This window comes from Scyliorhinus canicula, chromosome 10 (genome assembly GCF_902713615.1).
Source record: "Scyliorhinus canicula chromosome 10, sScyCan1.1, whole genome shotgun sequence".
NCBI classification, from domain to species: domain Eukaryota; kingdom Metazoa; phylum Chordata; class Chondrichthyes; order Carcharhiniformes; family Scyliorhinidae; genus Scyliorhinus; species Scyliorhinus canicula.
Window position 1 is genome coordinate 146,492,269 of NC_052155.1, and position 26,191 is coordinate 146,518,459.

The 26,191-nt window shown below is 49.5% G+C and overlaps 1 protein-coding gene across 1 annotated transcript in view; it reads right to left on the reverse strand.

Moving 5' to 3' along the window:
- The window catches only part of itga9 (integrin, alpha 9), a 632,947-nt gene that overhangs the window by 450,223 nt on the left and 156,533 nt on the right, over positions 1-26,191 (reverse strand). Inside the window, exon 13 of the mRNA XM_038809824.1 lies at positions 12,955-13,000. Coding sequence (XP_038665752.1) covers positions 12,955-13,000 — 46 coding nt within the window. The remainder of the gene's footprint in view (positions 1-12,954; positions 13,001-26,191) is intronic.

Genomic DNA, 26,191 nt, shown 5'->3' on the forward strand with positions numbered 1-26,191 from the left:
CATCATTAATACATCAGGTGATCAGACATTTAAAGTGACCTTGTTCCAACTAAGAACACATATGAATATACAACACTTTCTTCCCCCTTTGAAGTTCCTGCAAGGAAACACAATGTAATGTTAACAATCAAAATTTACAATATGAACAATTAATCAACACAACGGTCGATAGGTTTGACGTTTCGGAGGATGTTGATTTCTGTGTGGTTGTTGACTGTAACCTCTGGTATTTTTGGTGTAGTTTGGACATCGTCTAGTTATCTCAACGGGAGTTGACATTGTGTTTGCAGATTGACTCGGTGTTGAAATGTCCTCAACTGGGTTACGGTCTTTCACTGTTATTTCTGGTACTGTCAGGTTCTCAGGAATGTCTAGGACTTCAATTGGCACAGTTTGGTTTGGACTCTCGGTTGACATGGGGCGGCAAGTTAGCAAAGCGGTTAGCACTGCTGCCTCACAGAGCTAGAGACCCGGGTTTAATTCCAGCCTTGGGTCACTGTGCGGAGTTTGCACTTTCTCCCCATATCTGCGTGGGTTTCCTCCGGACGCTCCGATTTCCTCCCACAGTCCAAAGATATGCAGGTTAGGTGACGTGACAGTGATTGGGCAGGGGAGTGGGCCTGGGTACGGTGCTACTTTTGAGGGTAGGTGCAGACTCTTTAGGCCGAATGGTCTCTTTCTGCACTATAGAGACTCTATGACTCTGTCTCTGGCAAACTAGTTCCAGTTGTTAAAGGTTGATCAGCATGTCTTCTCCACACGACATCATCCTGAGCTTGAACGGTGTAGGAAATAGGTCCCGTCTTGGAATGCTGCGTGCAGTTCTGGTCGCTACATTACCAGAAGGATGTAGATGCTTTAGAGAGGGTGCAGAGGAGGTTCACCAGGATGTTGCCTGGTATGGAGGGTGCTAGCTATGAAGAAAGGTTGAGTAGATTAGGATTGTTTTCATTGGAAAGAGGGAGGTTGAGGGGAGACCTGATTGAGATCTACAAAATTATGAGAGGTATGGACAGGGTGGATAGCAACAAGTTTTTTCCAAGAGTGGGGGTGTCAATTACAAGGGGTCACGATTTCAAGGTGAGAGGGGGAAGGTTTAAGGGAGATGTGCGTGGAAAGTTTTTTACGCAGAGGGTGGTGGGTGCCTGGAATGCTTTGCCAGCGGAGGTGGTAGAGGCGGGTACGATAGCATCATTTAAGATGCACCTGGACAGATATATGAACGGGCGGGGAACAGAGAGAAGTAGATCCTTGGAAAATAGGCAACAGGTTTAGATAAAGGATCTGGATCAGCGCAGGCTGGGAGGGCCTGTGCTGTAATTTTTCTTTGTTATTTGTTCTTAAGACGATGGCAGGTATACTTCTCACTGGTGACCTCATTCTTTGCCAATACTTGCTCCCATTGAGGCCACACTTTAATGATTTCCTGAATAAGCAAGCTGAGCTTGACCGCAGGACCGGCTCATTGTCGATCATGACACCATTTTGAATAACAGCTCAGATCTCTGTACTGACCCCCTTTCAGGCAGCCCCCCACGCCCCCCCCCCCCCCCCCCACCCCAGCCTATTGGGCACCCCACCTTCACCCCCCCAATCTTCCAGTGGCCACTCTCTATTGGGCAAGGACCCCTCGGGCCCAATCTATGGCACTGCTAATCTGACAAATGGGCACTTTGGTACTGCCCCAGTTGCCAGGGGAGTGCCAGGGTACCACCCTGCCTTCTCCACGACCATCCAGCCTGCAAGAACCCCGAGGTGCCATCACGCCTGGTACATGTTTGTGGGAACCAGTACTAAATGGCGCCCGGTTGATGTCTCGCTGGCATGACCATTGACCCCATGGGCGCTGGGTGAAAGCAGCGTACGGGTAATTAAATGAGTCTGATGGCTCATTTAAATCTCATTATCTGGATCATGCCCAGCGAAGGAGTGACCCAGATTGCGCCAGGTGGACTGATTCAGGTGAGTCGCGATTGGCCTGGTGTGGAGCCTGATTTGGGGCTCTCGCGGGATTCCCCCATTTGTGGCTGAATTGCACCCATGGCATTAACCTTGTTCTCATGTCGTAACATCTGACTTTGCTGTTTCCTCTCAACAATTTCTCTTGTCTTGGTCGGCTTCACAAATCAAACGCTTTGCGTAACTGATTTATATCATGAGTAATGCCGGTAAACTTTGGGCTCTCAAATGTGTGGTATTCCTGTATGTTATCAGGAATTAGTTTAGTCATTTTGACAATGATCCTTGCTCACGTGTTACCTTCAATGAATGCTTCATTGTCTGAACAAACCTTTCGGCCAGCCTATTTGAAATGAAATGAAACTCGTTTATTGTCACGAGCAGGCTTCAATGAAGTTACTGTGACAAGCCCCTAGTCGCCACATTCCGGCACCTGTTCGGGGAGGCTGTTACGGGAATCGAACCGTGCTGCTGGCCTGCCTTGGTCTGCTTTCAAAGCCAGCGATTTAGCCCAGTGTGCTAAACAGGATGGTAAGGAGAAGGATCCTCGACTTTCTGACCCACAGACCACAATCAGTAAGAATGAACAACAACACCTCCTCCACAATAGTCCTCAATACCGGGACCCCGCAAGGCTGCGTACTTAGCCCACTATTCTACTCCCTGTACACACATGACTGCATGGCAAAATTTGGTTCCAACTCCATCTGCAAGTTTGCTAACGATACGACCATAGTGGGCTGGATCTCAAATAACGACGAGTCAGAATACAGGAGGGAGATAGAGATCCTAGTGGAGTGGTGCAGCGACAACAATCTCTCCCTCAATGCCGGCAAACTAAAGAGGTGGTCATCGACTTCAGGAAGCAAAGTACTGTACACACCTCTGTCAGCATTTTCAAATTCCTTGGGGTGCACATCTCCAAAAATCTGTCCCGGCCCACCCACGTCGACGCTATCACCAAGAAAGCACAACAGCACCTATACTTACTCAGAAAACTAAGGAAATTCGGCATGTCCATTTTAACTAGTACCAACTTTTACAGATGCACCATAGAAAGTATCCTATCTGGCTGCATCACAGCCTGGTTTGGCAACTGCTTGGCCCAGGACCGCAAGAAATTTCAGAGAGTTGTGAACACAGCCCTGTCCACACACGAACCTGCCTCCCATCCATTGACTCCATCTACACATCCCGCCGCCTGAGGAAAGCGGGCAGCATAATCAAAAACCCCTCCCACCTGGCTTACTCAATCTTCCAACTTCTTCCATCGGGCAGGAGATACAGAAGTCTGAGAATACGTACGAACAGACTCAAAAAACAGCTTCTTCCTCGCTGTTACCAGACTCCTAAATGACCCTCTTATGGACTGACTGGGGCAGCATGGTAGCATTGTGGATAGCACAATGGCTTCACAGCTCCAGGGTCCCAGGTTCGATTCCGGCTTGGGTCACTGTCTGTGCGGAGTCTGCACATCCTCCCCGTGTGTGCGTGGGTTTCCTCCGAGAGCTCCGGTTTCTTCCCACAGTCCAAAGATGTGCAGGTTAGGTGGATTGGCCATAATAAATTGCCTTTAGTGTCCAAAATTACCCTTAGTGTTGGGTGGGGTTACTGGGTTATTGGGATAGGGGGAGATGTTGACCTTGGGTAGGGTGCTCTTTCCAAGAGCCGGTGCAGACTCAATGGGCCGAATGGCCTCCTTCTGCACTGTAAATTCTATGATAAGCTACAATAACACTACACCCCTGTATGCTTCATCCGATGCCGGTGCTGATGTAGTTACATTGTATACCTTGTGTTACCCAGATTGTGTTGTGTATTTTCTTTTAATCCCCTTTTCTTTCCATGTACTTAATGATCTGTTGAACTGCTCGCAGAAAAATACTTTTCACTGGGCCTCGGAACACCTGACAATAAACAAATCCATCCAAATCCATTCATCCATCCATCCATGTGTGTTGAATTCTGTGCTCCTTTAAATAATATACAAATTCTTGCGAAATCAACTGTGGCCCATTGTCCCAAACAAGTTGTTCAGGGTAACCGAAACTTGCAAAATCCTTACCCAGTTTTCGATTGTCTTCTCCGATGATGTAGTCTTCATAATGGAGGCTTCAGGCCATTCTGAGTGCCGTCTACCATAATGAAAAACATTCATCCTTTGAATGGTCCGACATAATCCATATGAACACTGTGCCATGGACGTCTGACCATTTCCATGCGTGTAGTGGCGCTACTGGCAGCAGGTTTAGAACTTTGCACAGTTGAACACATGCCCGCCTTCTCCCTGCTTTCACTATTGAGCCCTGGTCACCAAAAATAGCTTCTGGCTCTCTCCTTCACCCTTACTGTTCCACAGTGCTCTTCATGAAGTTGGTTTTGGACACATTCCCCTAAAAATGGCAGAATGGCGACCCTAATTGCGCAGAAAAGCCAACCAGCCTGTACAGATAATTTGAATCTTCGGCTAACATATGGCTTCAACTCCGACTTTGTTCCCACAGTCTTGCCACAAAGAACCATGTCCATAACTTCTGACTGTAGTGGATTATTTCTGGTATACTTTGTAACTTGTCCAGCAGTTACAGGAATGCTTTTTATTTCTTCCAAATAAATTTCCAGCTCTAAACATGTTGCAGGGTACTTGCCACTTGCAGTAGAGGCGGCACTGTTCCAGAACTTTCCAGGCAGAGCACGTGGCACGTTTCTTTTGATGCTGTTTTCTTTGAAATCTGCGTTTATATTTTGGCTCTTTCAATGGCTACTTTAACACATTAGCACCCCTGTGTCGCAGCACGGTAGCACAGTGATTAGCACTGTTGCTTCACAGCTCCAGGGTTCCAGGTTCGATTCCCGGCTTGGGTCACTGTCCGTGTGGAGTCTGCATGTTCTCCCCGTGTCTTGTGGGTTTCGTCCGGGTGCTCCGGTTTCCTCCCATAAATCCCAAAAGATGTGCTGTTCGGTGAAATGGAAATTCTGAATTCTCCCTCTATATACCCATACAGGTGCTAGAATGTGGCGACTAGGAGCTTTTCACAGTAACTTCATTGCAGTGTTAATGTATGCCTACTTGTGACAATAAAGATTATAAAATTATTAAATTATATTAAGTTCTTATTTAATCAAGGATTCTGGGTTTAACCATCTGTGCACCTATTTTCCAATCCATCCGCAGCTTGTCAGGGTCACCAAGGTAAGTGCGCAGTCGAGAAGAAGCTGGCAGGCTGGGAAGCCTTTGATTCAATGAAACTGAAGAGCTGAAGCCATGGCCAGGTGATAGACTTCTGCTCACAGTGCTCCTTCTCGAGAGTCCTTTCAGTGTTTGACAAATGAGCGCAAACTTTGTGGAAGCCACTTCACTCTTGTTCAGCTGGACGTCCCTGCTGCTAGCTTTCACCACAGCATTCAGAGCAACTAATGGAGATGCATCTTGCATCTCTGATAAAGAACAAGAGGAGCAGCAATGCCAAGACCAGCAGCTTTGCTGCCTTCTGCTCAGCCATATCTTGTCTCAGGGCAGATGCTGATAGAGCTCAAAGAAACTGTGACTCACAACACAGGATCTGCAGGTAGGGATCAGCTGCCTAAATATGTGAGAGTATCTGAACCTCAGGAGGTTCAGGCTCTCTTAGCAGATCTTTGTTGACACCTTCAACTTCCTGGAACAAGAGCTCCTTCCTAGTCGGCTAGGTGGACAAGAATTGTCAGTGTGTATCAAGGTGGTTGCCATGGGAGGGCCTTTTCTGTGCGCTCCCTTTTCCTGCAAGGAGAGAAAGCAGAGAGATAAGTGTTTTGTAATGGTTTGCCTAGACAGGTGGGAAGGAAACATTGGTGGCCGGTGTCAGTGAGATAAGTGTGGGAAGGTAAGAGGCTGATGGTGAGTGTGAGGCGGTAAGATGGATGCAGAACTGGCTTGGTCACAGAAGGCAGAGGGTAGCAGTAGAAGGGTGTTTTTCTGAATGGAAGGTTGTGACAAGAGGTGTTCCACAGGAATCTGTGCTGGGGCCTCTGTTGTTTGTGGTGTACATAAACTATTTGGAGAAAATGTAGCCGGTCTGATTAGTAAGTTCACGGATGACACCAAGGTTGGTGGAGGGGAAGATAGTGTTGAGGATTGTCAGAAGATATAGCAGGACATAGATAGGTTGGAGACTTGGGCAGAGAAATGGCAAATGGAGTTTAATCCGGACAAATGTGAGGTAATGCATTTTGGTAGGTCTAACATTGAGGGGAAATATACCATAACTAGTAAAACTCTTTGGAATATAGAAAGTCAGAGAGATCTGGGCGTGCAGGTCCACAGATCTTTGAAGGTGGCAACACAAGTGGACACGGTAGTCAAGAAAGCATACGGAATGCTTGCCTACATTGGATGGGGCATTGAGCGTAAAAACTGGCAAGTCATGCTACAGATGTATAGAACCTTGGTAAGGCCGCACTTGGAATATTCCGCACAATTCTGGTCGCCACACTACCAGAAGGATGTGGAGGCTTTGGAGAGGGTGCAGAGGAGGTTTGCCAGGTCTGGAGGGTGTTAGCTATGTGGAGAGGCTGAATAGACTCGGACTGTTTTCATTAGAAAGACGCAGGTTGAGGGGTGACCTGATAGAGGTCTACAAGATTATGAGGGGCATGGATAGAGTGGATGGGCAGGCACTCTTTCCCAGGGTGGAGGGGTCAGTCACCAGGGGGCATAGGTTTAAGGTCCGTGGGGCAAAGTTTAGAGGAGAAGAGCGAGGCGGGTTTTATACGCAGAGCGTGGTGAGTGCCTGAAACGCGTTGCCAGGGGAGGTTGTGGAAACAGATACATTAGCGGCATTCAAAAGGCATCTTGACGGAGGCGACATAGGGGGGCAGTAGGGGGCTCGATGGAGGCTCCGTTAAGAGGGAACCAACGGTTCGTCCCGGGGAACATTGATGGGGGGGGTTCCAGGGTTGGCACAGAGCGGGCATCAGAGAGCTGAGGGACCTGTTCATTGATGGGAGGTTTGCGAGCCTGGGGGAGTTGGAGGAGAAATTTGGGCTCCCCTCGGGGAACATGTTCAGGTATCTGCAGGTAAAGGCGTTTGCTAGGCGGCAGGTGGAGGGATTCCCTTTGCTTCCCGCGAGGGGGGTCAGTGACAGGGTGCTTTCGGGGGTCTGGGTCGGGGATGGGAAGATATCTGATATCTACAAGGTAATGCAGGAGGTGGAGGAGGCGTCAGTAGAGGAGCTAAAGTCTAAGTGGGAGGGGGAACTGGGGGAACAGATCGAAGATGGGACATGGGCTGTTGCCCTGGAGAGGGTTAACTCTTCCTCCTCATGTGCGCGGCTTAGCCTCATCCAATTCAAGGTGCTGCACCGGGCCCACATGTCCGGGTCTAGAATGAGTAGGTTCTTTGGGGGCGAAGACAGGTGTGCCAGGTGTTCGGGGAGTCCAGCGAACCATGCCCATATGTTCTGGGCATGCCCGGCACTGGAGGAGTTCTGGAAGGGGGTGGCGAGGACGGTGTCGAGGGTGGTAGGATCTAGGGTCAAGCCAGGCTGGGGACTCGCGGTTTTTGGGGTTGGGGTGGAGCCGGGAATGCAGGAGGCGAAAGAGGCCGGCGGAGGATCTTGCGATAGTGGAAGGATGCGAGACCCCCAAGCGTGGAGACCTGGATCAATGACATGGCGGGATTTATCAAGCTGGAGAAGGTCAAATTTGCCCTGAGAGGATCGGTACAAGGGTTCTTTAGGCGGTGGCAACCTTTCCTCGACTTTCTGGCTCAGCGATAGAATACTGGGTCAGCAGCAGCAGCAACCCGGGGGGGAGGGGGGGGAAAGTGGGGGGGGGGGCGTTGACTATGTTTGCTTAATTAATTTAAATTTAATTTATTTTCAGGTTCTCTTGTTGTTTACTGCGTTGATACGGTCTTGGGGGTGTTACAGTTATTATGGTGTTTTATTGTTGCTTTTCATTGTTTGTTGTCATATTTTCTGTAAATAATTTCAATAAAAACATTTTTTTTTTAAAGGCATCTTGACACACACATGGATGGGATGGGTATAGAGGGATACGGCACAAAGACGTACTGAGGGTTTTGGCAAAGGTTGGTATCATGGCTGGTACAGGCTTGAAGGGCCGAAGGGCCTGTGCTGTACTGATCTTTGTTCTTTGAGTGTTGGCTGTTCAAATGGGAGGTGTGATCTGCTTGCAGAGAGAGGAAAGGGTAGAGATGCAAGGTGCGTTATAATGAGGAGCGCTGTACAGAAAAACGCTGGGAAGGTCAGGCATGTATATTAACATCTGACCACTGTCATAACAATCACCTTTCCTGGTCTCCTGAGGTTCTGGACCCTCCAGGTGCACTGTCTCCAGTTTGGAAGGAGCACACATCTTCTGCTAACTTCCTTGGCATCTTCCCTTGACATCTGCTTGGTTGGAGAGTTATCTTATTTTTCTCATTGGAAAGATCACCTCACTACCATCCTCTGATGGTAGCCCTCACTCCTGCGAGGGCTGGGGGGACTGGTGGGGGAGTGGCCAGGGGATGGGCTGTGGGGTCAGGAATGGGGGGGTTGCCTCTGCGCACAGCCGGCACCATGTTGTATGGCGCGACCGCTGCAGGTGGTCATCCATGAGCATGCTTGGCCATTCTTCGGTCATTTTCGGCGCGGGAGAGGAGAGTTTCAGTCAGCGCCGATGTTAACCCCTCACCAGTACCGGAATTGGTGAGGCGTTCGCGGCGATTTGCCGGTTCTGAAACACCACGGTTCCCACGCTGGCGCTGGCACTTCGCTGCAGAAACAGAGAATCCAGCCCACAGTGTTACCTTATCTCCCCTTCCAGATTGGTCAAAAAACTCAGAAATGGGATGTGAAACCCTGGCTCAATTAAAGAGCGAGACTGTAAAGACTGCTGCAGCTGCCAATGGGTTTCTGACCCACACACAGTCCTGTTGTTTTGTCAGGATCTAGACTTGGAGTGCCAAAGCAAGGAGCTTTGTTAAATATTCATAATTCGCAATTCAGGCCTCAGCTGGAGTAATGTGCCCAATTCTGCACAGAATAGAAAAGATGCCAAGACCTTGGCTGCAGAGCAGAATTACTGAAAAGGTTACAGGAATGTGACAATTCAATAACGTGGAGAGACTGGAGAAGCTGGGACTGTTCTGCTTAGAGTAAAGAAGACTGAGGGGAGATTTCATAGATTAACTATCATGAAAGGCTTTGGCAGCGTTAGTAAAGAAACTACTTCCGCTGGCAAATGGGTCAGATAAGCAGAGGACACTTTTTACGTTACTCATGATTAGTGTTTTATTTAGTTCTAATGTAACCTCCCCACTCTTATGTTCTATGTCTTGGCTAATAAAGAATAAATATTCCTTCGGCCGACATAATCACCTTATCTTTCTGGCCAGCTATCTTCAGGAATCTGCAGACACAAATTCAAGGCCCCCTTTTCCTCTTACTTCTCAGTATTGGACCATTTATTGCATATTGCCTTGTCTTGTTTGTCACCCCAAAATGGATTACATCACATTAGGGTCAGCAGTGCTAATGTGGCATTAGTAATCAAGAGCCGTCTGCAGAATAATTCCAGACACATTAAAATAAAAGAAATTCCAAGAAATTGCTTAACCTGCGATTTGGGTGCCTGCCCTTTTATTGCTAGTGCAGGGCCTGTCTTGAATATCTGGGCCTGCTCGCACAGTGATGTAGAAATATGATGCCTTTCTCTTGTTCTTTGATGGGATGCGAGCACTGCTGGTAAAGCCAGCGTTTGTTTTACATCCCTAATTTCTCTTGAGAAGTGGTGGTGAGTCACCATCTCGAATTGCTGCGGTCGATCTACTGTATGTCCATCCACTGTGCTGCTGGAGTTGGAGAAATTAGGGTGGGAGTCTCCAGTTCCCCAGCCGGGTGTATCTCGGCCGTGGCTGTTCGCTGGTGGCAGGATTCTATCTTCCCACCGCTTGTCAATAGAGTTTACCATTGTGAGCACCCCATGCTGGCGCAAAACCTGCTGGTGGGGTGCGCTCTTGGTCAGAAGAGGGAATCACATTGACCGGAGAATTCTGGCATTGATATAGTTGACAGTGAAGGAACTGCAATATAGCTTCAAATTAGGTTGATGGGTGACTTGGAGGGTGAATTGTAGTTGGTGGTATTCCCGTACGTCTGCTGTCCTTGGCCTTTCAGGTGCTAAAGACCATCAGCGGAATTCTCCGCTGGCAAGATCTTCCGGTCTGCAAGCAGCGCACCCACACCCGCGGGTTTCCTGACAGCGTGGGTGGCCACAATGGGAAACCCCATTGGCTGGCTGCCGGAATGGAGAATCCCACTGCTGGTTTAAGAGGCATCTTTACAAATACATGAATAGGATGGGAATAGAGGGATACGGACCCCAGAAGTGCAGAAGATTTTAGTTTAGACGGGCAGTATGGTCGGCACAGGCTTGGAGGGCTGAAGGGCCTGTTCCTGGGCTGTACTTTTCTTTGTTCTTTGTTCTTTGGCGGGTAGGCGAATCCCTCCCCATGGGTTTGGAAGGTGCTTCAAAGGAGCCATGCTGAGTTGTTGCAGTGCACGAGTGCAGTGATAGTACACAATGCAGCCATGGTCGTGGAGGGAATGAATACGTGTAAGATGGTGGATGAATGCCAATCGAGAGGGTTGCTTTGTCCCGGATGGTATCTTGAATGTTGTTGGAGCTGCATTCGTCCAGGCAGTGGAGAGTATTCCATCATACACTTCACTTGTGTCTGGCAGATGTTGGTTAGATTTTGGGGAGCCAGGAGGTAGGTTACTCGTCACAGAATATCCAGCCTCTGGCCTGCTGTTGTAGCCACAGTATTTATATGGTTGGTCCAGTTCAGTTTCTGGTGAATGGTAACCCCCAAGACGTGGATAGTGAGGGATTCAGTAATGGTAATGCCATTGAATGCCATGATGTTTGGGTTTGCCTTTGTTGGAGATGGTCATTGTCCAGTACTTGTGCAACATATATTATTTACCACTTATCAACCTAAGTCTGAAAACTGTCCATGGTGCACACTGGGCCAGACTGCTTCAGTATCTGAGGAGTCTCGAATGGTGCTGAACATTGTGCAAACATCAGCGAAGCAAACATCTCCACTTCTTACCTTATAATGTAAGGAAGGTCTTTTATGAAGCAGCTGAAGATAGTTGATCTGAGGACATGACCCTGAGAAACCCTTGCAGTGATATCCTGGGGCTGACATGATTGGGATCCATCAACCGCAACCATTTTCCTTTGTGCTCAGTATGACTCCTGCACATTCTTTCTCTAAATTTAGGACACTGATATCACATCAGTGATATCAATTGGGCTGTATGACATTAGATTGCCATCCACTTACATCCTTCTGTCACACACTGCCCTCATCTGCATCCTGCTACTAATAGAATGCCGTGCACAAAGCCACTTGCAGTGTGGGGGACGCACAGAATGCACATGCGATGCATATGAAGCAATATTCCACCCAAATAAGAGAAAATACAGCGGTCATAATTTTAGGTATAAAGTTTGGGCGGACGCCTGACCTGGAAGCACGTAAATCACCTGAGAACACATCAGGTGCATCTCCTGGCAACATCGCACCCTCGGGCGATATTTCGGAGGGCAGACTTGCAAGTGAGTCAGAAGCGGGCTCACCAACAATCAAGGCATGATATTAAATGAATGAAACAGCAATTCACTGGGAATTTATGTGGCCCGTCTGCTCTTACAGTTGGTGGGTGGCCAACTGACTTTTACATTTTAGCTTCAACCCCGATCTGGAGTGGAATAAAATTCAGGGCTCATATAAAATTAACAAATGTGTCTGGGGACTGAGCCTTGTGCATGACTGCGTTGCCTGGACACTCCTGGCACAGTATTTCCACTGACATTTATTTATTTACAGGCCTACAGCTCCCTCAGATAGCTCCACAGAGGTTGTCCCCCTGAGGGAGCATATTGGAACTGCCAGCACGCACATTCCCTTTTCTCAGTGTCCGCCCTCTTCTTTATATATTTTTTTATTCGCCTCCTTTTTCACATTTTTTCCCCAAATTTACACCAAACAATAAACAATAAGCTGTAACGAAGGTAATGTCAATCCCCATATCAATAACAACAATCCCATCCTCCCACCAAACCCCCAAACATTAGCCCGCATGTTAACATAAACAAATGACAAAGAGAAATCAGGAATCACCCATAGTCACCATTAAGTCCCCCCTCCCCCCCAACCCTCCCAGCCCACAACCCCCCTAATGTTCGATGTGATCCAATTCTCGAAAGTGCATAATGAATAACGCCCATGAATTGTAGAATCCCTCCATACTTCCCCTCAGTTCAAATATGACCTTCTCAAGCATCAAGAATTCCAGCAGGTCCCACCGCCACGCCAGGGCGCAGGGTGGAGAGGTTGATCTCCACCCTAACAGGATCCGCCTTCGGGCGATCAATGAGGTGAAAGCTACAGGCTCTGCCTCCCCGCCCGTTTCCAACCCAGCTGGTCCAACACCCCAAATATGGCCTGTGCCCGCCCTCTTTCCACCCTCCCCGACAGCGCTCAGCCTTTCACACAACGCGTTTCACGCTGGATGATTGTTAATTAGCCATCCAGTCTAATATCACGTTAACAAAGTGACCTCAGGCCAAAGCAGGTTTCACATCTGCTCCTGCCCGTATGGGCATTCCCCAAATGTAAAATTTAACACAATAGTAAATCTATGCAGCAATTCTATTCTAATTCTATATGAATATCTGCAAGGAGAAGGAAATGTTTTGCTGTAATGGGAACTATACTGACAATGAGTTGATATTTAAAACGTTAAACAGTCTTTTCTCCTTACAAAGGCTGGTAGACCTGCTGCACATTTCTAACATTATCCATTTTTTCAGACTTTTAGCATTTTATTTTCTTGTGCGAAACCAATCTAATCTAACAGAGTTTGCACAAACATGTGTATAAAATATCAATGTGAGGAGAAATCAGCCTGCAGCAAGAAGTAAACAGTTCTTACCTCAGTAGGACCACACTGTCTGACATGAAGGCGCCAATGGTTACATCTGGAGGGAAAGAAGACAAGCTGATAATTTATCAACCCAGTAATGATTCTCCTCAGTAGATTTTTTTCCATTTTGCAATACTTTTCATCGCTCAGTCACTCAAATTGCAATGGTTTGTGGATTTTTCACCTTTTCTCTAAAAGATATTTTGATCAGACCCCGTTGCGGGATCTTCCAGCACCACCAGCCACCGGCATCGTCCAGTCCTGTCGGAAGTCAATGGACGTTTGGCTGGCCCACCGCATCCCCTCATTGTGCATACACAATGGGCTGAATGGCCCCCTTCTGTGCCATAACAATACTGCAGTACTGTGAAAACCCAGCCCCATCTGGAGTACCACATTCAATGTCGGGCATCAGGATTCAAGGAAGCCACCCTGTTTTGAAAGGGATACAATGCAGATTCACAAAAATGATAGCAGGGAATAAAAGGTTAAACTGTAAAGACTGATTGCATAAACTTGGCTTGTACTTCCTTGAGTTGGGAGTGTTGAGGGATGATCTAATCGAGGCCTTTAAACTGTCAAATATAAAGAAACTACTTCATCTGGTGGAGGAATCCAGATTAAGAGGTATTATCTTAAAATTAGAATTAGTTCAATTAAGAGTGAAATCATTCAGTAATGTTTCCACACAAACTTCGCAGACATCTGCAATCCTCTTCCTCAAAAAACTGGGGAGGCAGCTCCCCCCGGGGAACACCTTTAGGTACATGCAAGTAAGGGCGTTTGTCAGGCGGCAGGTGGCGGGGTTCCCCCTGCAGCCGCCGCGTGGGGTCCAGGACAGGGTGCTCTCAGGGGTATGGGTTGGAGAGGGGAGGATCTCGGAAGTGTACCAGGTGATGCAGGAGGTAGACGCGGCCTTGGTGGAGGAGCTGAAAGATAAATGGGAGGAGGAGCTGGGTGAGGAGATTGAGGAGGGGACGTGGGCGGATGCCCTAGAAAGGGTGAACTCCTCCTCTTCATGTGCGAGGCTTAGCCTCATACAGTTTAAGGTACTGCACAGGGCTCATATGACCGGGACAAGGATGAGCCGTTTTTTTGGGACCGAGGGCAGGTGTATTAGGTGCTCAGGGAGCCCAGCAAACCATGTCCACATGTTCTGGGCATGCCCAGCGCTGGGGGAATTTTGGAAGGGTGTAGCAAGGACGGTATCGAGGGTGGTAGGATCCAGGGTCAATCCAGGCTGGGGACTCGCAATATTTTTGTGGTTGCAGTGGAGCCAGGAGTGCAGGAGGCGAAAGAGGCCGGTGTTCTGGCCTTTGCGTCCGTAGTAGCCCGGCGGAGGATTCTTCTTCAGTGGAAGGATGCGAGGCCCCCAAGCGTGGAGGCCTGGGTCAACGATATGGTGGGGTTTATTAAATTGGAGAGGGTGAAATTTGCCCTAAGGGGGTCAGTGCAGGGGTTTTTCAGGAGAAAGCAACCATTCCTAGATCTCCTGGCAGAACGGTAAAAACAAAAGGTCAGCAGCAGCAGCAACCCGGGGGGGGGGGGGGGGTCTCTGGGGGGCGGGGGGGTCGTCTCTTTGTTTTTGTTTTGGGTTGAATATCTGTTTTTTGCCAATGACGGGCGTTAATTTATTGTTTCTCTTTTGTATTTACAGCGGGGGGCGTTCTGTTTTTTTTTGTTCTTAGAATTTTCTGTTATTGTTTTCTTTTTTGTGAAAATTTGAATAAAAATTATTTTTTTTAAAAACGGGAGGCTGGGACATGTGAAATTTTCAAGACAGAGATTTATACATTTTTGATAGCTAAGAGTATCAGGGATAGGGAACAAGAGTGAACTTGAAATACAAATCAGCCATGATCTAGTTGAATGGCAGAAAAGGGCCAGAATTCTCCGGTCGTTGTGATTCAATTTTCCCGCCAGCAGCGCAGTCGCACCAACGGGTTTTGCGGTGGCTTGGTGTGGTAACAATGGGAAATCCCGTTGACAATCAGCAGGAAGATAGCAAATGGCGCGCGGCAAAGAAGCACATGGCTGGCAACCGGGGAACCCTGCCCAAGGTGAGAGGTACTGAAAGGTGCAGTCCAATTTCAATTATACTGATGTACTAAGGCATGGCATTGTGGAATGATAAAATGACCACTCTACAGAGAGAGGGCCTGGTTTCATCCAGGCATTAGAGGATGAAGAGAACCATGGGGGTATTTCCCAAGCGTAGGGTAGATAAAAAGGGGCCAAGTCAGAATACATCCATTCATACTGGTAGCTGGTTAAGATGGTTACTTATCCAACTGATCAGAAAATACAGGGAAATGTGAAGGAGAAATGGAGTAAAATGTATAAAAAGAGAGGGGCTCCAATATGGAAAACATATTGCTAACATCGTTGCAGTACTGAACATTCCAGACAGACATTCCAGTAAGTGATATAAAACAGGTAAATGTCTTGCCAATACATCAGTGAAAATGCAATGAATCATACAGTGAAGTACACACTCCCCGGCAGAGCCCCATAACTCAATTTGTATCAGGACGATCAACACTGAAAGTTAAATTTCATCAAATATTTATTCAAATATTAAGCGTGTTCTCAGTCTTGAGTCTAATCAAGGGGGTCCTGCTTCCTAGCATTCGTGAGAGCAAATATTGGGTGAGCTGCACTCAAGTCCATGGCACTATGCCCATCAGCTTATAACTTTGCATCCATTAAAATTAATGCACACAAAATCATAAACTGCAAAAGAAAGGAAGACTTGCAATTACATCCTTCAATACCACCAAATGCCCCAAAGCTAATGAAGTGATAATTAGCCGTAGTCCACAAACCAACAGCATCTCTCGTTAGAGAGAAACAATTCACTGTGTAGCTTGAAGAACACCATCCACATTAAAGATGGGGCACAGCATAGGGACAGGCTTCCATGGACTACCGCAGCCGATACAGGGTTTTAAACCCAAGTCATTGGCGTTACTCTGCACTACATTCTATCCATTTAATTATTTGAGCTACCAACCCCCACACAATGAAGTAGTCTAATTGCTGCAATAATGTAGAAAACTTAGCAGTCAATTTATGCATAGTATGCTCTCACAAGTAGGAATAATGACTAGCTTATCTGGTTTTGGTATGCCGATTAAGGGGTAAATATCGGGCTGAAGCCTGTTCTTCTTGTGCCTTGGGATCTGTTATATAAACTAAAGAAGGCAAGCTAAATTTAACATTGCATCTGAAAGACAGCGGACATAAACCCTTTTGGGCACGCTTGGTGAAGTTTTTCTCGGCAGAAACAGCGCCGGGAGACACCCCGCGATTTAACTTTGACATTTTCTTAGGCCTCGGGCAGTCTCTCCCCACCGAGGCCACACTTCGAGGGATTAGTTGGGCGAGCTGATCTCGCCAGCAGGAATGGCTGCTCTCAGAGCAGGGCATCATATTCATCAGCAGCCCCGATCTGTATCTCCACCCCCCCCCCCCCCCCCCCACCCCCCCGCGTTCTGGATCACCCACACTCACCCCCAACTTTCCCAAGGCCCCTGGCAACCCCCCTCACCCACCCTACATTTGACCCCTGGTTATGCCAACCTAGCACCTGAGCACCCTGGCACTGTCAGACTGGCACCCTGGATTTATCCCTGTCACCCTGGCAGTGCCAGGGTGGCACTGTCATGGTGCCAGTCTGGCTGTGCCAAGGTGCCTGGGTGCCAGGGTAGTTCCAGAGTGCCACCCTGCCCTGTCTCCAACCACCCATGAGTCTCCAATGGCCTATGAGACATCCTGAAGGGTTGTTACACCTGGCCCAAGTTTGTGGGGACCAGTACTAGACAACGCCCTGGCAAGGTCTCGCAGGCGCAACCATTGAGTCCCAGGTGCTAGGCAAATCCGGCATCTGGGAATTTAAATGAGCCATTAGGCTCATTTAAATATGCAGATCTAGATCTCACCCGCGAGGATGAGATCCTGATCTCACCAGCCAGAGCGAGTTGGGTGGCTTGCGATTTGGAGCCCTCATGTGATTCACACATTGCGAACGGATCCGTTGTGGTTGCTGAATTGCGCCCAGCATCTATGATAGCGCAGAACTCCCTCCATGTCAGTGAAACTCCCTCCATGTCAGTGGAACTCCTTCCATGTCAGCGAAACTCCCTCCATGTCAGTGGCTCAAAACCGCCAAAGCTGGCAGTTTGCTGATCAGCAAACTTTGTATGCGTCAAGAATGGGTGCAGTGAACTGTTACCTCTAGAAATTAGCAAACGTATAGTATTAGATCATAAATTTGCCCAATATTTAGATTGGAAGGTGGTAAATCTAACCCCACTATTTAAGGGGAACTACAGACCGGATAGCCTAACATCAGTCGTCGGGAAAATGTTAGAATCTATCTAACAGGACACTCAGAAAGATTCAGAGTGCATGGTGGCAGTGATTAGCACTGCTGCCTCAAAGTGCCAGGGACTCGGGTTCGATTCCAACCTTTGCTGCCTGTCTGTATGGAGTTTGCACATTCTCTCACTGTCGGCATGATTTTCCTCCGGGAGTTCCAGTTTCCTACCAAAATCCAAAGATGTGCAAGTTAGGTGGATTGGTCATGCTAAATTGCCCCTTTGTGTCCAAAGGTTAGATGGGGATAGGTCAGGGGTGTGGGCCTAGGTCTGATGCTCTTTCAGAGGGTCGGTGCAAACTCAATGGGCCAAATGACCTCCTTCTGCACTGATTTGTGAACTAAATAATCATGTTTACCATATGTGTTCCCCTTTTTTTGAGAATGTAACTAGCAGAATAGATAAGGAGAAGCCGGTGGATGTGGCCTATTTAAATTTTCAGAAAACCTTTGATAAGGTCCAACAGAAGAGATTGGCAAACAGAATTAGGGCATACGGGATTGGGGAAAATATACTGGCATGGATTGAGAACTGGTTTAATGGACAGAAAACAAAGGAGGAATAAATGGGTCATTTCTAGGTTGGCAGATTGTGACTAGTGGGACAACGCAAGGAACAGTGCTTGGGCCCCAGCTAATCACAATGTATATCAATGATTTGGGGCTTATAGGCACAAGTAGGCTTCAAATGAAGTTACTGTGAAAAGCCCCTAGTCGCCACATTCCGGCGCCTGTTCTGGGAGGCTGGTACGGGAATTGAACCGTGCTGTTTGCCTACCTTGGCCTGCTTTCAAAGCCAGCGATTTAGCCCACTCACTGACCCCAGATCTTTAATGCCACCACCACCACCGGACTGGAGGAGTAACGAGCTGGCTTTGCATGAGGCCGCCTCTAATCGTTCCCACGTCGACCCCTCCCCCAATACCCATTTCCTAATCATGGCTATGTTAGCCGCCCAATAGTAGCTACAAAGGTTTGGCAGCGCCAGCACCCCCCCCCCCCCCCCCCCCCCCCACCCCGACAGCGCTCCAGGTACAGTCTCTTTACTCGGGGGGTCTTATTTGCCCATATGAATCCTGAAATGATCTTGTTCACCCGCTTAAAGAAGGACTTAGGGATGAAGATGGGAAGGCACAGGAAGACGAACAGGAATCTGGGGCGAACCGTCATCTGAACGGTATGCACCCTCCCCGCTAAAGATAGCGGGAACATGTCCCACCTTTTGAAGTCCCCCTCCATCTGCTCTACCAGCCGAGATAGATTAAGCTTGTGGAGGCCATCCCACTTTCAAGCCACCTGTATCTCTAGGTACCGGAAGCTCTTCTCGACCATCTTATGCGGAAGCTCTCCCAGTCTCTTTTCCTGCCCCTTAGGTTGGATCACAAAATCTCGCTTTTCTTCTCGTTTAGTTTGTACCCCGAGAAATTGCCAAAGTCCCTCAGAACCTGCATGACCTCCCCCATCCCCTCTAGTGGGTTGAAGATGTACAGGAGCAGATCATCAGCATAAAGCGAAACCCGATGCTCCTCCCCCCCCCCCCCCGAAACAACCCCTGCCAGTTCTTTGACGTCCGCAGCACTATAGCCAACGGCTCTATCGCAAGGGTGAATAGTAACGGGGAGAGGGGGCACCCCGCCTCGTCGCCCGGTGGAGCCTAAAGTATTCCAACCTAACCCTGTTCGTGCACACACTTGCCACGGGGGCCTGGTAGAGTAGCTGGACCCAACCTATGAACCCCTTACCGAATCCAAACCTTCTTAGCGCTTCTAACAGGTACTCCCATTCCACCCGGTCAAAGGCTTTCTCTGCGTCCATCACCGCCACTACATCTGCCTCCCCTCCCTCTGAGGGCATCATGATGATTGTGGTAAATTATAAACCTAGTAATTCACACTGTGTTCTATTATATGTATTGTGTCCTTGTGGGCTCTGTATAAGAGTCGTTGCATGGCTTTGCCCATAGGGGGAGATGAGGAGTTTGTACTGGGCTCCACCCTTGGCTCTGCCCATGGCTCCTCCCACTAACCGGAAGTATAAAGCTCTGAAGTCATGAGCCTGCTGCCAGTTCATCTCGTCACAGGCAGGCTCTGTTGTAAGATTATTAAAACCACTGTTCACTTCCAATCACGTGTCTTGTGAATTGATGGTCACATCAATTTAATAATCTTAGGAAACTTGAAGAAAACTACGATGGAATCAGCCCTGAAACCTGACCGACTAGAACTCGACCCGCAGGCTGCAGAGGTGAAAGAAATCTTTCTACACTGGCTCAGATGCTTCAAGGCCTACCTGGCTGAATCAAGCACTTCAGAAACTACGGAGGAGCAGAAACTCAGCCTACTGCACGCAAGGGTGAGCCATCGTATTTCTACTCAACTTAACAGTGCTACCTCGTATACGGAGGCCCTGGCCATGCTCGATCGAATGTACGTGAGGCCCATCAACGAGATCTACGCGCGCCACATTTTTACGACCCACCGCCAGCGCCCCGCGGAGTCGCTGAAAGAATTCCTGCGCGATTTAAAAGCTTTAGCTCGGGACTGTAATTATCAAACTGTATCATCCGCCCAACATATGGAGCTCGCTGTCCGAGATGTATACGTGGCAGGGCTCAGGTCAAACTATGTGCGCCAGCGGTTGCTTGAAAAAGGGGCCCAGAACTTGGAGGACACTATAGAGTTAGCTACAACTATGGAGGTCTCGTTCCACAGCCTCACCTCGTTCCCCGCGGACCAAGCGACCCCATCATGGGCCCCGACCAGCGACTGCCCCAGGCCTGCGCCGTGTGGCCACCCACCCACTACGCAGCTCCAGTGTGCCATTTTGTGGGCAGCCCCAACACCCACGGCAGCACTGCCCGGCCCGCAAAGCGACCTGCAGCAGCTGCGGTCACAAAGGACACTATGCCCGGGTCTGCCTGGCAAAGAAAACCCCCTCTCCAAACTCTCCCGCAGCCCAGGGCACTCGCTTCCAAAACTCGCAGGCTCGCAGGCCCCGAAATGCTGCAGCCTGTATGCCAACTCCACCCCCACCTGACATGTGCGACTCATGGAGGCCGCCATCTTGGCAATCCGCCTCCATGCGGCCGGCCATGTGCGACTCATGGGGGCGGCCATCTTGGGCTCCATCCTCTTCAACCTCTAATATTCACCTCTAAGACTACGACCTCAGCGGACAGTCATCACGGGGCCACTCCAGCACAGCTGATCGAGCCGCTGCCTACCCGCAACTCAACGCGGTTACATTGGACCAGTCGCGTCCAAAACAGCTCCGCAACTCGATGATGACCGTTAAAATCAACGGGTACAGTACACCGTGCCTCTTCGACTCCGGGAGCACCGAGAGCTTCGTACACCCAGATCTGGTAAGACGCTGTTCGCTCCCTATTTTCCCTGCATGGCAGACTATCTCCCTCGCTTTGGGCTCCCACTCTGTTCACCTCCAAGGGTGCACCGTCGTGACCCTAACGATTCAGGGCACCAGCTACTCGAACTTCCAGCTATACGTACTCCCCGAACTCTGCGCACCACTCTTACTGGGACTCAACTTCCAGTGCAACCTCAAAAGCCTCACACTCAGCTTCGGCGGGCCCCTACGTCCACTCACTATCTGCAGTCTTGCGACGCTAAAAATCGACCCCCCTCCACTCTTTTCCTCACTCCGGACTGCAAACCCGTAGCCACTCGCAGCAGGCGGTATAGCCTGCAGGACAGGGTGTTTATCAGAACCGAGGTCCATAGGCTCTTACGTGAGGGGGTCATAGAGGCCAGTAACAGCCCCTGGAGAGCTCAGGAGGTGGTCGTCAAGACCGGGGGAAAATTTCGAATGGTAGTGGACTACAGCCAAACCATTAATCGGTTCACGCTCCTCAATGCGTACCCCCTTCCTAGGATTGTAGACATGGTGAATCAGATCGGCCAGTACCGCATTTTTTCCACGGTGGATCTGAAGTCTGCATACCACCAGCTCCCAATCCGCCCGGAGGACCGCCATTACACGGCGTTCGAGGCAGATGGCCGCCTCTTCCATTTCCTCCTTTGGCGTCATGAATGGGGTCTCGGTGTTCCAACGAGCAATGGACCGAATGGTGGACCAGTACGGGCTGCGGGCCACTTTTCCGTACTTGGATAACGTCACCATCTGCGGCCATGATCAGCAGGACCACGACGCTAACTTCCATCGATTTCTCCAAACTGCCCAGAAACTTAACCTCACGTATAAACGGATCATCCTCGGCTATGTCGTGGAAAACGGAGTCCTGGGCCCCGACCTGGACCGTATGCTCTTACACCTCCCTCTCCCTCATTGTCCCAGGGCCCTCAAAAGATGCCTGGGATTCTTCTCGTATTATGCCCAGTGGGTCCCTCAGTATGAGGACAAAGCCCGCCCACTTTTACGGCCACACTCTTTCCTCTGTCAGCTGAGGCTCGCCAGGCCTTCACCTGCATCAAGGAGGACATCGCCAAAGCGGCCATGCAGGCGGTGGATGAATCCTTCCCCTTCCAGGTGGAGAGCGACGCCTCAGAGGTCGCTCTCGCAGCCACTCTAAATCTGGCAGGGAGACCAGTCGCCTTTTTCTCCCGAACCCTCTCTGCTTCGGAACTTCGACACTCCTCAGTCGAAACGGAAGCACAAGCCATTGTGTAAGCCGTACAGCACTGGAAGCACTACCTCGCAGGTAGGAGGTTCACCGTCATCACCGACCAAACATCGAGTGCCTTCATGTGTGACAACTCACAAAGGGGCAAAATTAAAAATGATAAAATCCTGCGGTGGAGGATCGAACTCTCCACCTACAATTACGATATTATGTATTGACCGGGGAAGCTCAACGAACCCCCAGATCCCGTGGCACGTGCACCAGCGCACAAGACGACCGCCTGAAAGCTATCCACAATGACCTCTGCCACCCGGGGGTCACCCAGCTTGCCCACTACGTCAAAGCCCGAAATCTGCCTTACTCCACCGAGGAGGTAAAAGCCATCACCAGGGACTGACCGATCTGCGCGGAGTCCAAACTGCACTTCTATAGACCAGACATGGCCCACCTGGTAAATGCATCCCGGCCCTTTGAACGCCTGAGCATTGATTTCAAAGGGCCACTCCCCTCAACCAATCGGAATGTGTACTTCCTGAGCATCATCGACGAGTTCTCCCGCTTCCCCTTTGCTATCCCGTGCCCCGATATGACCTCCCACACAGTCATCAGAGCTCTGCATAGTATCTTCACCCTGTTTGGTTTCCCCAGCTATGTACACAGCGACAGGGGTTCGTCCTTTATGAGCAACGAGCTGCGTCAGTACCTGCTCGACAAGGGCATTGCCTCGAGCAGGACTACCGGCTATAACCCCAGGGGGAACGGGCAGGTGGAGAGGGAGAACGCGATGGTCTGGAAGATCGTCCTACTGACCCTCCGGTCCAGGAATCTCCCGACCTCCAACTGGCAGGAGGTCCTCCCCGACGCGCTCCATGCTATTAGGTCCCTCCTATGCACAGCCACCAACCAGACCCCTCACGAACGGCTATTTGTTTTTTCTAGGGGCACTACCACGGGGGTTTCACTCCCAGCATGGTTGAAGACACCGGGCCCGGTTCTCCTCCGGAAGCACGTCCGGGCCCACAAAACTGATCTGCTCGTAGAAAGAGTGCTCCTACTCCACTCGAACCCCGAATACGCTTTCATCGAATACCCTGACGACCGTCAGGACACTGTTTCCCTCCGGGACCTGGCGCCTGCAGGATCCAACACCACCACCACTACCGCCAAGGTACCCCTCACACTACACCCCACCCAACCCTCCGCGCCCTGCGCCCCCGCACCTACAGGCTCACTGCCCGTGCTCTGCGCCCCCGTGCCTATAGGATTCCAGCGCTCCCCGTCGCCAGTCGAACCAGTCGGGTACGAAGCTCGGACCGAATCACCCCCGGAGTCCACTATCGTACACTCGCCGACCGCCCCCACCCAGCCACCCGAAGAGGCTGCAACCCCGGTGCTCCGCCGATCCCAAAGGACGACTCGGCCGCCAGACCGGCTCAATTTGTAGACCCATAACCCCCGCCGGACTTGATTTTTTACAGGGGGTGAATGTGGTGAATTATAAACCTAGTAATTCACACTGTGTTCTATTATATGTATTGTGTCCTTGTGGGCTCTGTATACGAGCCGTTGCATGGCTCTGCCCATAGGGGGAGATGAGGAGTTTGTACTGGGCTCCACCCTTGGCTCCGCCCATGGTTCCGCCCATGGCTCCTCCCACTAACCAGAAGTATAAAGCTCTGAAGTCGTGAGCCTGCTGCCAGTTCTTCTCGTCGCAGGCAGGCTCTATTGTAAGATTATTAAAACCACTGTTCACTTCCAATCACGTGTCTTGTGAATTGATGGTCACATCAATGATGTTTAGGAGTCTCCGTACATTGGAGTTCAATTGCCTGCCCTTGACGAAGCCTGTCTGATCCTCCCCTATTACCCCAGGGACACAGTCCTCAATTCTAGCAGCCAACACCTTGGCCAGCAGTTTGGCGTCTACGTTCAGGAGCGATATCAGTCCATAAGATCCACACTGTAGCGGATCTTTCTCTCGTTTGAGAATGAGTGAAACCGAAGCCTGTGGCATTGTTGGGGGGAGGGTACCTCTCGCTTTGGCCTCATTAAAGGTCCTTAGTAGGAGTGGGCACAGCAGTTCCGAAAATTTCTTATAGAATTCTACAGGGTAGCCGCCCGGCCCCAGGACTTGCCCGACTGCATGTTCCCTTGACCCATTACCATCTCCTCCAGCTCTATCAGGGCCCCAGTCCCTCTACCAGGTCCTCTTCCACCTTTGGAAACCTCAGTTGGTCCATGAAGTGCTTCATCCCCACACCCCCGCGGGGGCTAAGACTCATACAATTTACCGTAGAACGCCCAAAAGACTATGTTCACCCCCTCTGGGTATATTACCGTGTTGCCCTCCTTATCCCGTACTTCCCCAATTTCCCTGGCCGTCTCCCTCTTGCAAAGTTGATGCGCCAGCATTCTACTCGCTTTCTCCCCGTATTCGTAGACAGCCCCTTTGGCCTTCCTCAGCTGTGCTACTGCCTTCCCAGTGGTCAGCAGGTCCAATTATGCCTGCAGCCTCCGGTGCTCTTTCAGTAGCCCCGTCTCGGGGGTCTCCACGTAGCTCCTGTCTACTCTGAGTATCTCCTCGACTAGCCTTTCTCCCTCCGCTCTTTCTTTCTTCTCTCTATGGGATCTGATAGAGATCAACTCCCCTCTGATAACTGCCTTCAGGGCCTCCCACACCATGGACCTCCCCCGTATCATTATTTTCCAGATAATTTTTAATGTTCCTCCTTATCCGTCCACAAACCTCGTTGTCTGCCAGGAGCCCCACATCTAGCCTCCATAGTGGGGGCTGACCTCTCTCCCCCCCCAAGACGCAAATCCACCCAGTGTGGAGCATGATCGGAGACTGCAACGGCCGAGTATTCTGTCCCCTTCACCCTAGGCATTAACGCCCTGCTCATCACAAAAACATTGATACGGGAGTAAACTTTGTGATCATGGGAAAAGAAAGAGAACTCCTTCGCCCTCGGTCGGCCGATTCTCCACGGGTCTACGCCCCCCACCTGTTCCATGAATCCCCTCATATCTTTAGCCGCCACTGGTTGCTTCCCCGACCTGGGGTTTGACCGGTCCAATACAGGGTCTATGACTGTGTTAAAGTCACCCCCTATAATCAGATTGTGTGAGTCTGAGTCCAGAATTTTTCTCAATTCAACTCTTAATATCAACTCTTAAAAGTGAAGGATTCATGAGACGCAAAATGCTGGATAGTTGGGAGCACATTATGACCAACTAACAAGCTAATGAAGGCCAGACATTAGGCAAGGGCCAAAATAAACAGCATCATGGAACAGGAGTGTGTCCTTAATATGCTGTAAATTGAAATATTCTGAGACTTTCATATTTCATCTTGTTTTCAACAATGAGGATGTGGGTTATATGTTTCAAAAATATCCAACAGTTCATCACAGCAATGTTAAAATTGAACCTCCAGTGACTGACTGAAAGATTCAAGTTTTAAGACTTCTACTCTAAAAAGCAAACTAAAAGCAAGATTTTTCACACGCTATTCAGTAGGAAACTTCTACTCTAAACTATAGAAATTTCAGAGGTGCGGAACCTGACCAAGAGATTAAATCCCGCCCCTCTCAGCTACAGTGTGGATCCCGCGGGGCATGCCATGGAAAACTGGATTTCCAAAAAAGAAATTCCAAATGCACGTCGGGGTGCTCCTAGCACCAGTGGAAACCAGTCCTGATTCTCCGATGATGGGAGCACTTAGACTCCGGAACAGAGAATCCCGGCCACCGTGTCTGAGAGATTCAGAAGAATCTTAAGAAAACCTGCAGCCTCATCCTATAATGGCTTCCCCTCTCAAAGCTCATCTCCATGGCAAATTGAATCACATGGCTCTTGCACACAGGTAGGAATGAAAATTAGTTATTTTCTAGACCCCCAACTCCATTCTACATTGAAATAAAATACACAGTTTAAGGTATAAACATTTATAAAACCTGTAATTCCTAACACCAAACGCCTGCCCACTGCCCCCGCGCCCCACCTCCGTGAGACCTGGAGACTAATGGTCCACAAATTTTCTTGCCGTTGTCTACAGGTGTGAATATCATGCATCCTCTTCCCAGGAAAACAACCTGGGTCTCACTGTCCCCATAGCAACTTAGCCACTCAGGTTTGTTGTCAAGCAGGAGCCAAAAAAGTCGCATGACCCCTTTCACTACTCCACCTTACAGGGGAAATTAGAGGTAGTTTAGATTCAAAGAAGAGCCTTCCAAACTAGCAAGGAAAGGCAATAGACCTGGCGGTTG